This window comes from Neovison vison, chromosome 10 (assembly GCF_020171115.1).
Source record: "Neovison vison isolate M4711 chromosome 10, ASM_NN_V1, whole genome shotgun sequence".
Taxonomy (NCBI): domain Eukaryota; kingdom Metazoa; phylum Chordata; class Mammalia; order Carnivora; family Mustelidae; genus Neogale; species Neogale vison.
Window position 1 is genome coordinate 49,244,274 of NC_058100.1, and position 17,423 is coordinate 49,261,696.

The 17,423-nt window shown below is 45.2% G+C and overlaps 2 protein-coding genes and 1 long non-coding RNA gene across 3 annotated transcripts; 2 read left to right on the forward strand and 1 right to left on the reverse strand.

The window, feature by feature from the left end:
* Positions 1-679: 679 nt before the first annotated feature.
* On the reverse strand, positions 680-4,312 carry LOC122918601. The gene is made up of 3 exons (XR_006386633.1): positions 4,102-4,312; positions 1,944-2,068; positions 680-789 (listed from the first exon to the last, which is right to left on the reverse strand). It is a non-coding gene; the product is annotated as an uncharacterized LOC122918601 (long non-coding RNA).
* Positions 4,313-10,503: 6,191 nt separating this feature from the next.
* LOC122917976 lies at positions 10,504-11,510 on the forward strand. Its single transcript, XM_044266133.1, has one exon. The coding sequence runs from the start codon at positions 10,504-10,506 to the stop codon at positions 11,152-11,154; it is 651 nt and encodes a 216-aa protein (XP_044122068.1). The 3' UTR covers positions 11,155-11,510.
* A 192-nt stretch (positions 11,511-11,702) lies between these two features.
* Positions 11,703-14,926, forward strand: LOC122917977. Its single transcript, XM_044266134.1, is given in 5 exon segments — positions 11,703-11,773; positions 12,398-13,710; positions 13,713-13,960; positions 14,507-14,749; positions 14,894-14,926. Coding segments are annotated over 5 exon segments (1,908 nt in total).
* The last annotated feature ends 2,497 nt before the right edge of the window (positions 14,927-17,423 follow it).

Genomic DNA, 17,423 nt, shown 5'->3' on the forward strand with positions numbered 1-17,423 from the left:
TAGGGTAGCTCCATGCTCAAAATTTTTAGTAGTTCTCATATTTCATTTGAAATTGGAGGTATTTAATTGGTACATACATGTCTTTGCGTCTAACGTGTGCCGACATGACCTTTTTGATGCTGTGCCCATAACATGATTCTGTTATTTGGCCTCTCTGTGTGTTCAGGTTGTAAGCTCACTGTCCTTCTTGTTGTTTTTTTGTTTGTTTGTTTTGTTTTTTTTCATATATATGCATATATTTACATTTTGAGTTGATATTCTTCACTATAGCTGTCTTTAAATCTTTCATGTGTCCTTCTTGTTTATATATAGTTCTGCTTTGGTTTCCTCACTAGCCATAAATTATTGGGTTAATTAAGTTAAATTTTATATATTTCCACCTCTTTAGTTTACTTACTAAGTTTGTCTACCTTGTTATTAAATTTTGTTACTTCAGAGTTCTCCTGAGGTGCAGGGACATCTGTAGAAAGTATGGAGAGAGATGTCAGTCAGCGCTGCGCTATTTTCTTCCCTATGTCCTTAACTCATTAAGTTCTTATTTGGTATTTTTCAGTAATTCCCGCCATGGTCATGTCCAAAACTCCTATTCCATTAATTACTGTCCATGAGTCTGAGAAAAGATATACCTCATTCTCACTGCCCTTAACTGATTATTCACTCACCAGTTTATGGCTATTTGTTCATCATCTTTTGTTCTCCAGAACCAGATTCTGCAAGTTAAGACCGTCATAGTTCTCAAGGCCCCCGTGTGCCAGCATTCTCTAGATGGTGTCATAGAAACTGGTCCACCTAAAAAAATGCACTGTTGAGTGCCATGCACCAGAGTGGCCCCCACTGCCTAACTGCACGAGCTTAAGTAGCTTCTTCCCTCAGAAAGTCTGTAAAGACCACTTTGGCACTGTGGAGATTTCCTCAGTTCCAGTGGAGGCTGACCCTCCATCATTCAGTCCTGCTTGGAAAAAGACATTCTCCATGTTAGGACTTTATGGCCAGGAATAACTCTCCTCTGTTTGTCAGGGGTCTGCTTTACTCCAGATTAGGCTACTGGAATTTAGGTATAATTAGCTTATTTTCAATTAGTGGCTCTGTAGTTTTTAGGGCCTAATACTGTGCCCAGTTGATTCTTGCCATATGTTGGTATCTGTGCTTGGGCCATGGGAAAATCAGTCCAAAATGCCATCTGGTGGAAGTCAAGTTCCCACAGTGTTTTAGTCCACAGACACCATGTTGCCAACCCTTACAAACATAGGCACTTTAGTTTGGGTTTTTTGTGTTTTTTTTTAGATTTTATTTCTTTATTTGAGAGATCATGAGCGAGCATGAGCTGGGGGTAGGGAGGAAGAAGGAGAAGCAGACTACCCACTAAGCAGGGAGCCCAAGAGGGGGCTCCATCCCAGGACCCTGAGATCATGACTTGAGCCAAATTCAGATGCTCACTGAGCTACCCAGGCACCCCTGGGCACTTTAGTTTATATGAGGAGTCCTCAATAGTTGATAACCAATGTATTAAAAGTTTGAGAGCACATTGAAATAAGTTAAGGCTGCCTCTTGAGTCTGTCCCTCTGAATTCCCTGTCTTCTTTGCTATTTTATAAATATGTTTTGATATTCTCCCCATTTAGTGGCATGTGCTGTTTCCAGCATGCAAATTATCAGTTTCTGAGCTGCTTCTTTTGTGGTAGGAATTGGGATGCAATGTATCTTGTTTATGACTAGGTCTGTTATTTTTCTGCCTTTAGAGGACCAAATTATACCTGGAAATTTTCCTACAGTTTGGGGTCTTTGGACATTCCTTAGGTCAGTTGTCCATCCTCTGAGTGTAAAGAATTAACTCTCTTGTAACTCAGGTGTTTAAAGTTATCACCATAAATAAGCACATCATCAGGACAAGAAATGCTGGTTGCTATGTTTGTTGTGTTTTCCTGAAAGGCTTGAAATTCTTACCTTAGATAGTTGTGGGCTATTGTGGGCTATTGCTGGGTTGTTAAGGCATCCTGTTGGTAACCGAGAAAACTGGTATCATCTGTCTTCCCCTGTGAATGCAGTCATTGGTTGGCTCTCCTTATCAGCTGGAATAGCAAAGAACATGCCAGATAAGTTTGTCCCCCTGCCATCAGTTCAGATCCAGTGGTGGTATTGCTGATGATAGCACCTAGATTTGGGGGTGCTCCCTCAGCTTGGGGAGATTATCTGTTTCAATTTTTAGGAATTGAATCTCTATGAACTGTCTGGCTTTTTGATGGGCCAGATTAAGTTATTTATATGGTGAAAGAGTAGGCACAAGAATTTGTTCCTTTAGAAGTTCCTGAATGTTTCCTTATTATTTTTGTGTCTATTCTATCCATTCAAGAATGTTTCCTAAATTGGGACTTATAAGGCATTTAGGTTTGTTTTGTTTTTAAAGATTTATTTATTTATTTGACAGACAGAGATCACAAGTAGGCAAAGAGGCAGGTAGAGAGAGGGGGAAGCAGGCTCCCTGCTGAGCAGAGAGCCCAATGCAGGGTTCCATCCCAGGACCCCATGACCACGACCTGAGCTGAAGGCAGAGGCTTAACCCACTGAACCACCCAGGTGCTCCAAGGCCTTTAGTTTTAAAGTCTGTTCTCATTACTAGGAATCTATGCACCCATGTGTGTGGGGTTAATTTTCCTTCTCATCCTCCAATCAGTCCCTTTTTATTGCTTAAGTTTTCTAAATTAGTAGGATATCCTTGTGTCTTTGTTATTAGGATCCTGTATCTGACAACACAGTGGGTTATATAGTGTTTTATTTGCAAAACAGGTTTCTGTTGTTATGAGCAATGGTCTCTAGCTTGAGCCAAGAGGAGAGACTTCTGAATCCTTAAGGGGAGCTCAGAGGGTTTGCTCTCTGGCTAGCAGTGATTTGTCTATTAACGGGGTTAGGTTTTATAAAGGGACAATATTTGCAGCAAATGGGTGGATAGTATTATGTGGGTTTATTTTCTGTAGGTCTGTTTACTGTATCAGGTGGTGGTTTCTGTTTGTGTGCTTCTCCTGTGTAGTTTCTGGGGTATCTGTTTGAGCTTCTACTTTTATGATTTGTTTTCAAGGGTGGTGGTCTAAATGGTGTAGGTGGTCAGAAAGGCCTTGTAGATTTGGGTCTAGATGGTCTATTGTGGTTTGGTCTATTTTTATTAGGTGTAGGTCTGTTTTGTCTATGTACATGAATGTTAAAGCTACAGCCTTTATTTTTTGCTTTAACGTTTATTTTTCTTAGCAATCTCTACATCCAAAATGGGGCTCAAACTCCCAACCCCGAGATCAAGAGTTGCTCACTCTTCCAACTGAGCCAGCCAGGCGCCCCTCTGGCCTTTATCTTGATCTTCTTCCTCAGCTATTATGTCCTATAGGGGTGTAGCTTAGAAGATGACTTCTTAATCTGTTCTGTTGCTTCGACCTATAGCAGTGTAGGTGTCTGTCCCTTAACGTAAATCATAGTTAATAGTCCTAATTTCATTATTATATTAGCTTCCCCTGCTGTTTTCCATAGAAATGTTTTAAGGGATAATAGGTAGAGGCCATCCTTAATCTCCAGGTTGCTGCTACTCCATCAAATGAAGATATTTGTAGATTAATATGATCTTCTCCAGATGCTCTAAGGAATTCAGTGTAGCATCAGTGGTAATGGGCTTGAGGTACACAACCTCTATTTCTGTGAGGCTCAAGTTTTGTCCTCCTTTATAACTTAAGTCCAATAGCCACTGGATTTCTATGACCAAATCAGTTTGTTGGAATGGTTTGTCACCATTTCTTGCCTGGTGTACGCTCTCCAGTGACTCTGATTGTTTCCATACTATCACATTTGTCCTTTTGTCTATTACCATGGGCTTAGCTTCTAGTTCGTTAATGTCCTGTTGTCAAAAGAGTTAAAATGATTATCATCCTCACCATGTGGATCAGTGCCCTTAGAGGCAAAAGGATCTGTGTTTCTTTCTACCCTGGAGATGCCTTTTTGGTGCCAGCGATGGCTGCACAAAGGATAGAATTGTAATGTGAGCCACAGGAGGTGAAAACAGTAAACCAAAGGCATATACAGAATAAAGATACAGACAGACTATGTGGGAGTCTGAGGTTTTTACCAAGGATTGCAGGTTTGCTGTATGTGTCCTCTCGGGCGTCCAGGAACTGGTGAGAACAAAGGCGAGGGCATAGGTGTTATTCCCTGCAGCCAGGTCTTGGCATTGAGATGTCCAGTGCTGGTGTTCTAGAAGGTGCATACCAGGGCTTTATCTGTTCCTTTCTTAGATGTTATCTGTTACAGAGAAATCATTAACTGCTTATCCCTTAGAAAGAAGACCTACAGTAACTGCATTATGCAGCCAGGTGTTAAGTGGGGGTGCATGTTCTAGCAAAACCAGAAGCAGGAGAAGGAAAAAACAGATTTTTATAGCATTCTTCAGTTTCCCCATCTCCCTAGCACTCTTCTGCCTGTAGTCCACTGTGTATCTGAGCTCTGTACTGTCTTCCTTAGTTGCTCTTTTTAATACAGGATATAACTGACTGCGTTGGATCATCAGACCAACACCTGGAGTTTCCTTAATTTTTTGTCCAGACTAAGTCTTCAGTAGCTCTTTAGGGATCTTCAGAAGTTAATACATAACCCATTCTACCCCTAAACCACCTCTTGAGTAATTTTGTCATGGTTTTTTAGTATGACACATTTATTATTTCCTCCTGCCAGTCACAAAGATCTATGATATTTTATCATCAAGATGCTTACTAGAGCATCCCAAATGGTTTATAATATGGTTAATCAGCAGTAAGATAACTATTGCATGGTGGTGCCTGAGTGGCTAGTCGGTTAATGGGCCAAACCTTGATTTCAGCTCAGGTCATGATCTCAGGGTCCTGGGATCCAGCCTCATGTCAGGCTCTGTGCTCAGGGGAGTCTCCCTGAGGATTCTCTCTTCTTCCTCTGTCCCTCCCCCCCACACCTCAGATAAATAAATCTTTTTTTTTCTTTTCTTTTTGTAAGGAACTATTGTGGGCAACATTAGCACCAAATTATCAGAGTTCTATATTTTAATGTGGAATGTTATAAGCCAGTAGCATATACAATAATGCCTTTTTAATAAGCCAACAAAGAAACCTCATATTCCAATTAATGATAGATTAATCATAATATTGTTTCCAGCAAATGGCAATGAAAGGAATAAAGTCTAAATTTTAGGTGAGGTGAACATTTTGTTAAAAAATGAAATTCACCCTAGTAATTTAGAATAGCTAATTAGCTTTCTTAAGCAATTCATGAATAAGGTATCTTCTCATCTAGCAAAGACCCGCTCTAAGGAGTTGTACAGAATGAAAGATTTTTATAAGAGGGAGGTAGAGCAAGGAAATTATTAGCAAAAGAAAGGATTGTGTTTCAGGCCAGGACATCTTCTTTTAAGGGGAAAGGGACCAGTACAGTTTGTGATCATGTCACCTCATTGGTGCTGATCAGAAAATTTCAGATTGAAGATCACACTCCTGGGATAGGGTAAAACTTCATTAAGTCTTGGTTTGCTGTGGTTGAGGGCAAAGGACTCCATTTTGGATGACTTGTTTCTTTTCTTTTTCTTTTTTTTTTTTAACATATAGCGTATTATTTGCCCCAGGGGTACAGGTCTATGAATTGCCAGGTTTACACACTTCACAGCACTCACCATAGCACATACCCTCCCCAGTGTCCATAACCCCACCACCCTCTCCCTACCCCCCTCACCCTGGCAACCCTCTGTTTGTTTTGTGAGATTAAGAGTCTCTTATAGTTTGTCTCCCTCCCAATCCCATCTTGTTTCATTTTTTCCTTCTCTACTCCCCCACATCCCCCTGCCCTGCTTCTCATATTCCTCATATCAGGGAGATCATATGATAATTGTCTTTCTCTGATTGACTTATTTCGCTTAGCATAATACCCTCTAGTTCCATCCACATGGTTGCAAATGGCAAGATTTCAGTGGGTTTTGATGGCTGCATAGTATTCCATTGTATATATATACCACTTCTTTATTCATCTGTTGATGGTCATCTAGTTCCTTTCCATGGTTTGGTTATTGTGGACATTGCTGGTATAAACATTGGAGTGCACGTGCCCCTTCGGATCACTATGTTTGTATCTTTAGGGTAAATACCCAGTAGTGCGATTGCTGGGTCATAGGGTAGCTCTACTTTCAACTTTTTGAGGAACCTCCGTACTGTTTTCCAGAGTGGCTATACCAGCTTGCATTCCCAATAACAGTGTAGGAGGGTTCCCCTTTCTCCTCATCCTCTCCCAACATTTGTCATTTCCTGACTTGTTAATTTTCACCATTCGGACTGGTGTGAGGTGGTCTCTCATTGTAGTTTTGATTTGTATTTCCCTGATGCCAAGTGATGTGGAGCACTTTTGCATGTGTCTATTGACCATCTGGATGTCTTCTTTGCAGAAATGTCTGTTCCTGTCTTCTGCCCATTTCTTGATTGGATTATTTGTTCTTTGGGTGTTGAGTTTGATAAGTTCTTTATAGATTCTGGATACTAGCCCTTTATCTGATATGTCATTTGCAAATATCTTCTCCCATTCTGTCAGTTGTCTTTTGGTTTTGTTGACTGTTTCCTTTGCTGTGCAAAAGCTTTTTATCTTGATGAAGTCCCAATAGTTCATTTTTGCCCTTGCTTCCCTTGCCTTTGACAATGTTTCTAGGAAGAAGTTGCTGCGGCTGAGGTTGAAGAGGTTGCCTCAAGGATTTTGAAGGATTCCTGTCTTACATTGAGGTCCTTCATCCATTTTGAGACTATTTTTGCATGTAGTATAAGTAAATGGTCCAATTTCATTCTTCTGCATGTGGCTGTCCAATTTTCCCAACACCATTTGTTGGAGAGACTGTCTTTTGTCCATTGGACATTCTTTCCTGATTTGTTAAAGATTAGTTGACCACAGAGTTGAGGGTCTATTTCTGGGCTCTCTATTCTGTTCCATTGAGCTATGTGTCTATTTTTGTGCCGGTACCATACTGTATTGATGATGACAGCTTTCTAATAGAGCTTGAAGTCTGGAATGGTGATGCCACAAGCTTTGGCTTTCTTTTTCAGCATTCCTCTGGCTATTGGGGATCTTTTCTGGTTCCATATAAATTTTAGGATTATGTCTTCCATTTAAAAAAAAAATGATGGTATTTTGATAGGGATTGCGTTAAATGTGTAGATTTCTTTAGGTAGCATAGACATTTTCATAATATTTGTTCTTCTAATCCATGAGCATAGAACACTTTTCCACATCTTTGTGTCTTCCTCAATTTCTTTCATGAGTACTTTATAGCTTTCTGAGTACAGATGCTTTGCCTCTTTGGTTAGGTTTATTCCTAGGTATCTTGTGGTTTTCAGTGCAACTGTAAATGGGATTGACTCTTTAATTTCTCTTTCTTCTGTCTTGCTATTGGTGTATAGAAATGCAACTGATTTCTGTGCACTGATTTTATATCCTGACACTTTACTGAATTCCTGTGTGAGTTCTAGCAGTTTTGGAGTGGAGTCTTTTGGGTTTTCCACATAAAGTATCATATCATCTCCAAAGAGTGACAGTTTGATGACTTCTTTGCCGATTCGGATGCCTTTTATATCTTTTTGCTGTCTGATTGCTGAGGCTAGGACTTCTAGTACTATGTTGAATAGTGGCGGTGATAATGGACATCCCTGCCATGTTCCTGATCTTAGGCGAAAAGCTCTGTTTTTCCCCATTAAGAATGATATTCACTGTGGGTTTTTCATAGATGGCTTTTATGATACTGAGGTATGTAACCTCTATCCCTACACTTTGAAGAGGACTTGTTTCTTTTTTTAACACTTTATATGAGTTGATACTGGGAAGAGACAGGTTAGCCAACAGAGAGCTGATGTCCAGTGGCCAGTGCAACAGTGGGAGTCCTGTGTAACAAGAGCAGGTTGCTAGGGATTGATGGCCAGAGTGTTGATAGGTAAGATGGTGGTCTTAGCCAGGCCTCTGCATGGATTTTGCCACCATCACTAGAGGAAGCACCTTCATCATGGTGAGAACTAATTGCCCCAATGTTTTCTGAAAGAAATTTTAGATCAATGAAATGTAGCCTTGGGCAGATCAACCTCACAAACTCTCAGTATTCATGGTCTAATGTACCCTTGCATACTTACTCCTTCATGTGTTTTTTTGATAAGCCCTCCCGGGGGGGCCCCTCAGGTGCTGAGCTACTGGTTCTTATCAGTGAGAACAGATAAGATGTTGACTTCCTGACACAATTTATTCTTACAACAAAACAACTTACCTCTGCAAACACTTGTTGTCTGTCATAAGTAGATTTGAAATCCTTTCAGACCAATACGCAGCAACAGAGGAATCTGACTGCCTTTCTAGGATGAGGCCAGATTGGCTCGCTGGCCAGGGGATTGTTCACCTCAGTGGTAAACCCAGAACTTCACTGGGTAACCAATCCAAATGGGAATTGGTTGCTGTCTCAAAAAAGATTTATGAGCAGGGGGCTTCCTCTACCCTGGAGATTATATAGGTGGCCAGGTACTGGCCTCAGCTCCATAGGCCTAGAGGGCCTCAGCTTTCCAAGTCTGGCCAGTGGACTATGCACTGAGGGTGTGGTTCAGTTCACTTCAGGGTAGACAATGAAATGCAACAGGGCACAGGACTTGAGAGGCCAGGTCACTGAAGAGGGCTTTTGGGGTAAAAGGCATCACCTCAGGAATTCCCCTAAAGACAGTGAAAGACCCCCTTACTCCTCGGTAAGGTTTGTTTTAGCAACCTATTGTCCCCATAGCCTGATGGCAACACATTGTCTGTGGTCACCCGGTCTGTCAAAAGGAGAGACAAATGAGAAACGAAATGTACCGGGACTTTCCAGAGTGCTGTCCCAAGGAACCGCCAGAACGCCCTGACCCCAACGCCCAATCATGCCTGAATCAAATTAATCAATTAGACTCCTGTAACCAAGCATCTGCTTCTGTAAACTTGCTTCCCGCCACCCCAATCTTGCCCTATATAATCTGCTCCCCAACTTAGCCCGGCGCGCTCAGCCCACAAAGGCTGATGCATCCACAGGCGCCGTGTGACTAATAAACCTCTTGCAGTTTGCATCCAGTGGAGGCGTGCTGTTTGATTTATGGGTGCGGCTCCAGGGTCTTTCATTTGGAGGTTCCACCGAGATCTCATGAAGTCCCACCCAAGACTCTAGCCAGACTCTAGCCGGTCCCCACCGGGAGGTAAGCTGGCCAGTATCCGTGTCTCTGTCATCTGTGTCTCTGTCTCTCTGTATGTTATGTTCTTGTCTTTGTGTTCTTGTGCCACGACTGTACAACAACGTTGTTGATCTGTAGTAGGGGCACGATTGAGAAGGAGCTGACGAACTCGACTTCTCCCCTGCCACCCCGAGGGACGCCTCGGGGATCTGTAACACACTGGAGGACGCCTCGGGGTGTCTGAAGAGGTCCATTATCTTGGGCCACCTGTCGGTCAGAGAGGATCTCGTGTTCCTCCTGACCGTAACCCGTAGTCTCGGTTTCTGAACCGAACCCGTACAGCAATTTCTATTTTTGTCTCTTGTGTCCAGACTGTCCTGTCGACATCCTAAGTGTCTATATGTTCTTTGCATCAGTTATGAAGGTAACATTCTGTTTAGGGAAAAATGTCTGATCCGTTTGAATCTGAGGAATGCATGACTGTATGAATGTTTATGTGGCTCCACCGCCTTTGGCTACGGAGTCTGAGTGGGCTGCACCCTGAGTCTCGCGGAGCGTCATATGGCATAACGGTCATCTACTCCATGGAGTAGCCTGGTCCGGGGTTTATACGGATAGACCTTAGCTAAGACGCTCCTAAGTTCCCGCAAGGGACGCGAGCAGGACAGCACCTGAAAGGTCCCCCTTTCCCTTGTCTGCTACATCGTCCATAAAAATGGGGCAAACCATCGCCACCCCCTTGAGTCTCACATTAGATCACTGGAGAGACGTGCAAATCCGAGCTAATAATCTGTCCATGGAGATCAAAAGAAGAAAATGGCAAAAACTCTGCACCTCTGAATGGCCCTCCTTTAATGTTGGATGGCCTAAAGAGGGGACCTTTAACATCACTATTCTCCTACAGGTCAAGGAGCAAATCTTCAGTCGGGGACCTCAAGGCCATCCGGACCAAGTCCCTTACATAGTAGTCTGGGAAAATCTCGTCGACGACCCCCCTCCCTGGGTTTCTCCTTTCACTCATCCAAAGCCCAAACCCCTTCTGGATTCTATCCCTTCCCCAACACCTTCTGCTCCCCCTGTTCCCCTTTGCCCTGCCGATCCTCCCAAGCCTCCTATTTCTTCCAACTTATACCCTGTAATAGATGATTCCACCTCTTCCCGGCGTCTTAAGCCAAAGAGGGTCCTTCCTCCTGATGACTCCCCCTTAATAGACCTCTTAACCGAGAACCCCCCCTCCCTACCAGCTTCCCCCTCCACCAGCGCAAGCATCAAATTCCTCAGAATCTGAGGAAGAATCGAATAACATGCCGGAGGAACGCCACCCCTTACCATCCCCAATGGCGGGAAGACTTAGGGGTCGCAAGGAACCTGCAAAGGAGGGGTCTTCCAAGCTCCTTCCCCTACGCCAAGGAGGGGGCCCAGGCAACCAATTCCAATACTGGCCCTTCTCGGTCTCAGACTTATATAACTGGAAGTCCCATAACCCTTCCTTCTCACAGGACCCTATAGCTTTGACCGCTCTGATCGAGTCCATTCTAATCACGCATCAACCCACTTGGGATGATTGCCAGCAGCTCTTGCAGACTCTTCTCACTATAGAGGAGAGACAAAAAGTTTATCTGGAAGCCAGAAAAAATGTTCTGGGAGACAATGGAAGACCTACCCAGCTCCCGAATGTGATTGATGTCGCCTTTCCCTTGACCCGTCCTGACTGGGATTTCAATACGGCTGAAGGTAGGACCCACCTAAATCTTTATGGCCAGTTACTCATAGCAGGCCTCCATAATGCAGGGTGCCACCCTACCAATTTGGCTCAGGTAAGACAGGTTACTCAGGGCTCCGAAGAATCTCCAACCGCTTTCTTAGAGAGACTTAGAGAGGCTTATCGTAGATATACCCCCTTCGATCCTGATAGCCATGAACAGAGAGGAAATGTGTCCATGGCATTCATTTAGCAGTCAGCGCCAGACATTAGACATAAGTTACAGCGACTGGAGAATTTACAAGATTTCTCGTTACAAGATTTGTTAAAGGAGGCAGAAAAAATTTATAATAAAAGAGAAACTCAGGAAGAAAAGGAAGAAAGGTTAAGGAAAGAGGGTGAAGAAAAGGAAGATAAGCGAGAGCGTAAGCGAAATAAGGAGCTTAGCAAAATCTTGGCCGCCATAGTGCAAAGCAATCAAGGATCAGAAACAGGAGAGCTAGGCAAGGAAGGAGACAGAAGAAAGCCTCGGGTAGCTTGGGACCAATGTGCCTATTGCAAAGAGAGAGGACATTGGGCCAAAAACTGCCCAAAAAGACCCCATAACCCAAGGAAAATAACAGGCAGAAAACAAGATTAATGGCCCTAGATGACGACTAGGGATATCAGGGCCAGGAGCCCCCCCGCTGAGCCCAGGATAACCCTAACAGTCGGGGGGCAACCAATCACCTTTTTGGTAGATACCGGGGCATAACATTCTGTCTTAACCAAATCCCCAGGACCATTAAGTAACCGGACGGCATGGGTTCAAGGGGCCAACGGAGGAAAACAATACCGTTGGACCACGGAAAGAAAAGTCCATTTGGCCTCAGGTAAAGTTTCTCATTCGTTCCTTCACGTACCTGACTGTCCCTATCCACTCCTGGGGAGAGATCTATTGACTAAGCTAAAGGCCCAGATTCATTTCAAATCAGATGGACCCACAGTGACCGGCCCCAACGGGACTCCATTGCACATACTCACTCTACAGTTAGAAGAGGAATACAGACTGCACGAAAAGCCCCCCCCCCACCTCAGAGGGACATAAAACCCTGGCTCACATCTTATCCAAATGCCTGGGCAGAAATGGGAGGAATAGGACTAGCTGCCCAGCAGCCCCCCATTCACATACAGTTGAAGGCAACAGCCATCCCTGTCAGTGTTAGACAATATCCTATGTCTAACGAGGCCCACCAAGGCATCAGACCACACATACGGCAGCTACTAGACCAAGGCATTTTAGCCCCATGTCAGTCTCCCTGGAATACTCCTCTACTACCTGTCAAGAAACCTGGTACAGATGACTACCGGCCGGTCCAGGACCTAAGAGAGGTCAATAAACGAGTAGAAGACATCCACCCTACCGTGCCTAACCCTTACAACCTACTTAGAACCTTGCCTCCGACCCACTCCTGGTATACTGTCCTAGATCTAAAGGACGCTTTCTTCTGTTTAAGACTAAGTCCCCAGAGTCAACCCATTTTTGCATTCGAGTGGAAGGACCCAGAATTGGGAATTTCAGGTCAGCTAACCTGGACAAGGCTACCACAAGGATTTAAGAACAGCCCCACGTTATTCGATGAGGCCCTCCACCAGGACCTAGCCGATTTCCGGGTAAGACACCCCTCCCTGATCTTACTCCAATATGTCGATGACATCTTACTGGCAGCAACAAATGAGGAGGACTGTCAAACAGGTACTGGGGACCCCCTACGAACCCTTGGCCAGTTGGGATATAGGGCATCCGCAAAGAAGGCTCAGATTCGTCAGACTAAGGTCACCTACCTGGGCTATGAATTGCATAACGGCCAGCGATGGCTAACGGCCGCAAGGAAAGAGACTATATCCAGCATTCCAATGCCCCAAACCCACAGGCAATTGGAATTCCTAGGGACAGCGGGCTTTTGTAGGCTATGGATCCCTGGGTTTGCAGAAATAGCGGCCCCCCTATACCCCTTGACCAAACAGGATACCCCTTTCGTCTGGACTGAACAACAACAGCAGGCATTCGATCATATTAAACAAGCTCTCCTCAAGTCCCCAGCGTTAGGCCTGCCCGACATAACTAAACCCTTTGACTTGTTTGTCGATGAAAAACAAGGGTTTGCTAAGGGGGTTCTAACTCAAAGACTAGGGCCTTGGAGACACCCTATCGCCTACCTCTCTAAGAAGTTAGACCCCGTAGCAGCAGGATGGCCACCATGCCTAAAAATGATAGCAGCCATAGCGGTCCTAGTCAAGGATACAACCAAACTAACTTTGGGACAGCCTGTAACAATCCTGGCTCCACACACAGTGGAATCTTTAATTCGCCAACCACCAGACCGCTGGCTGTCTAATGCTCGCCTTACTCACTATCAGTCCCTCCTCCTGGACACAGACAGGATCCAGTTCGGACCTGTGGTGACTCTCAACCCCGCAACTCTCCTACCCACCCCTGGAAAGGCCCCCTTGCATGATTGTCACCAGATCCTTGCAGAAACGCATGAAACACGACCTGACCTTACCGACCAACCCATGAAGGATGCGGACCTAACCTGGTACACAGATGGCAGTAGCTACCTGCAGGATGGAGAACGACGGGCAGGAGCCGCCATCACGACCGACTCTCAAATTGTGTGGGCAAGTGCGTTACCAGGAGGCACTTCAGCCCAACGGGCCGAGCTAATCGCCTTAACCCAGGCCCTCCAACTGGCAGAAGGTAAGAAACTCAATGTTTACACAGATAGCAGATACGCCTTTGCCACCGCCCATATTCATGGGGAAATTTATGGAGAAGGGGACTACTAACCTCCGATGGGAAAGAAGTTAAAAATAAGACTGAAATATTGGCCCTACTAAAGGCCTTCTTTCTCCCCAAGAAGTTGAGCATAATGCATTGCCCAGGCCATCAAAAAGGAAGTAGCCCAGAGGCCAAAGGAAATCGCTTGGCCGATGAAACAGCCCGACGGGCAGCTTTAGGGCCTCAACTATTGACTGTCACCATCCTCACGGGAACAGAGGGAACCAATGAAGCCCCCGTTTGGAATTATGAAGAAACCGATTTAGACATCATGCAGAGGTTGGGGGCCAATTACAACCCGACCCTGAACCAATGGGAATATCAAGGAAAAGCCATAATGCCCATTAAAATGGCAAAGGAACTAATAAATCACCTCCATCGGCTGACTCATCTAAGTGCAAACAAAATGAAATCCTTAATGGATAGAGCCAATTTAGAAAACTATTTCCCCAAACGAAACTTCCTTCTTCGACAAGCAGCCGCAAATTGCAGAGTGTGTGCCCAAGTCAATCCTGGAAAAACTAGTATCGGACCACGAGTCCGAGTACGCGGTCGCCGCCCTGGCACACATTGGGAAATTGACTTTACCGAGATTAAGCCTGACATGTATGGATATAAATATCTCTTAGTTTTTCTAGACACTTTTTCAGGTTAGGCAGAGGCCTTCCCCACCAAGAAGGAGACTGCCAACATAGTTGCTAAGAAGTTACTGGAAGAGATTTTCCCAAGGTATAGAATGCCTGAGGTGCTGGGGTCAGACAATGGACCTGCCTTTGTCTCCCAGGCCCATCTGCTAGCTTTGCAGCTGGTGCAACAAGAAATCTGGAAACCCCTGGCAGCTGCCTACCAGGAAGAACTTAACATCCCGTCGCGACCCCATCCCTACAAAATCGGGGATACTGTCTGGGTCCGCAGGCACCGAGCCACAAATCTTGAACCCCGCTGGAAAGGACCTCACACGGTGCTCCTAACAACGCCCACGGCGCTAAAAGTCGATGGGATTGCAGCCTGGATCCACGCCTCCCATGTAAAGGCAGCACACCCGGACGGACAGACCGAACGTCATCAGAACTCGAAATGGACCGTCCAACGCTCCCCAAACCCACTAAAGATAAGACTTATTCGCCGTTAATCTTACTCTTTTGCTTATTCTCTCTCCTTTCCCCTGTAGGCGGCACCAGCCCACATCTCCCCAAGCAATTAACCTGGCAGGTTCTCTCTCAAACGGGGAAAGTTATCTGGTCCAGTACGGCCCAGCATACCCCTAACACATGGTGGCCTGCCCTGTATCCGGATCTCTGTAAATTGGCTATGGGGTTTTGGGACATAGGCCAACACGATGATCCCCATAAGCCACCAACATCCCCTACGAGTAAAGGAATGTCGCCCCCTAACCAGGGATGTGGAAATGGACCACGATGCTACAAACTGAGTGCACTCCCCTTTTATGTCTGCCCCGCGCCAAGAAATAGTATTGCTAGCGGACGGGCCTATAAATGTGGAGGCCCTGATGACTTCTACTGCGCGGCCTGGGGATGTGAAACTACGGGTGATGTCTATTGGAAACCCACCTCGCATTGGGATTTTATCACTGTTACAGCCAATTACTCCCATGAGATAAAAAAGTCCCCGGGGGCTCGTCCTGGGTACTGGGACCGAACAAACGAGGGAAAACACTGTAAAAATGCATGGTGTCACCCCCTTAAGATTACCTTCACAGAGTTTGGAAAGAAAGCAGTTCACTGGACAAAAGGGTATAGCTGGGGCCTTAGACTCTATAAAGAAAATTATGATGAGGGACTCATATTTACTATAAAACTCTCCCTGAAGTAACAGGTCAAGGACTATGTTTAGGCAAAATACCAACCTCCCATCAGACACTATGCAACATGACAACCACCATCACTCCTGGTAACTACTACTTAGAAGCCCCCAACGGAACCCATTGGGCATGTAATACCGGCCTGACTCCCTGTAACTCTGCCCAACTCCTAAATGCCACCGCAGATTACTGTGTATTAGTCCAACTATGGGCCTAGAATCACCTACCACAGTTCGGAGACTATCCTCAACTACTCTGAGAAACAAAATAGATATCGAAGAGAGCCCCTTACCTTAACATTAGCTCTATTACTAGGAGTTGGGGGAATAGCGGCAGGTATCGGAACGGGAACTTCTGCCCTACTCCAAAGCAACCAGCTTATGCATTTGCAGGCCGCCATGACTGCTGATTTAGAAGCTATAGAAAAATCAATCACTGCCTTAGAAAAACCCATAACCTCCCTCTCTGAGGTGGTTCTGCAAAATAGGAGGGGACTAGACTTATTATTCTTAAGAGAAGGAGGATTATGCGCAGCCCTCAAGGAAGAATGCTGTTTTTATGCTGATCATACTGGGATTGTTAGAGAAACCATGGATAAACTCAGAGAGACTAGCCCAAAGAAAAAAGGATTTTGAATCCCACCAGGGCTGGTTTGAAGGTTGGTTTAATCGATCTCCTTGGTTCACCACATTACTGTACACCATTTTAGGGCCCCTTATTATACTTTTACTAATTCTCTCAATCGGCCCTTGTATCTTAAATAAACTCGTACAGTTCATGAAAGATCGCTTGTCAGTAATCCAGGCAATGGTGCTGACACAGCAATATCAACTAATTAAACAGACCGGCTCTCAAGCTGACTTACTTCATGAACAAAGCGAATGGATATAGGATTCTATCCATGATAAAGAAAAAGGGGGGAATGAAAGACCCCCTTCCTCCTTGGTAAGGTTTGTTTTTAGCAACCTATTGTCCCCATAGCCTGATGGCAACACATTGTCTGTGGTCACCCGGTCTGTCAAAAGGAGAGACAAATGAGAAACGAAATGTACCGGGACTTTCCAGAGTGCTGTCCCAAGGAACCGCCAGAACGCCCTGACCCCAACGCCCAATCATGCCTGAATCAAATTGATCAATTAGACTCCTGTAACCATGCATATCTGCCTCTGTAGGATCGCTTCCCGCCAGAACAAACCGTTACAGTGCCTGACAATGCTTGATTTAGGTTAACCAATCAGATCCCTGTAACCAAGCATCTGCTTCTGTAAACTCGCTTCCCGCCACCCCAACCTTGCCCTATATAATCTGCTCCCCAACTTAGCCCGGCGCGCTCAGCCCACAAAGGCTGATGCGACCGCAGGCGCCGTGTGACCAATAAACCTCTTGCAATTTGCATCCAGTGGAGGCGTGCTGTTTGATTCTTGGGTGCGGCTCCAGGGTCTTTCAACAGAACCAATGAAAACTGTACTGCCTTGCCAGGATGAGGCTGAGCAGACCAGACCAGGTATCCTCCAGTAAAAGATACCTGGGACCCTGTCAGGCAACCCATCCAAATATGTACTGATTGTAGCCATTTTAAAGCTGCCACCTCCAAAAGATTTTTCTGGAAGCTATGGAAGTAGTAGGATACCGGCCCCTGCTCCACAGGCCTGGGGGCCTGGTTACCTATGGTTGGCTGGCAGGGTACATACTGCACACATCCTAGCCACACAGGCCAGGGAAGCCCGGGACCTGGAACTGGACAAGTGTTGAGAGAGTCTAGTTGTCAAGAGCAGGCCCTTGGAGGACCACGGCATCTGCCTCATTCCAAGTTCTGACCTAAGCAAATGCCCGTATTCCTCCTGAAAGCACCACTGAGGAGACCAGACTGCCTGGCCAG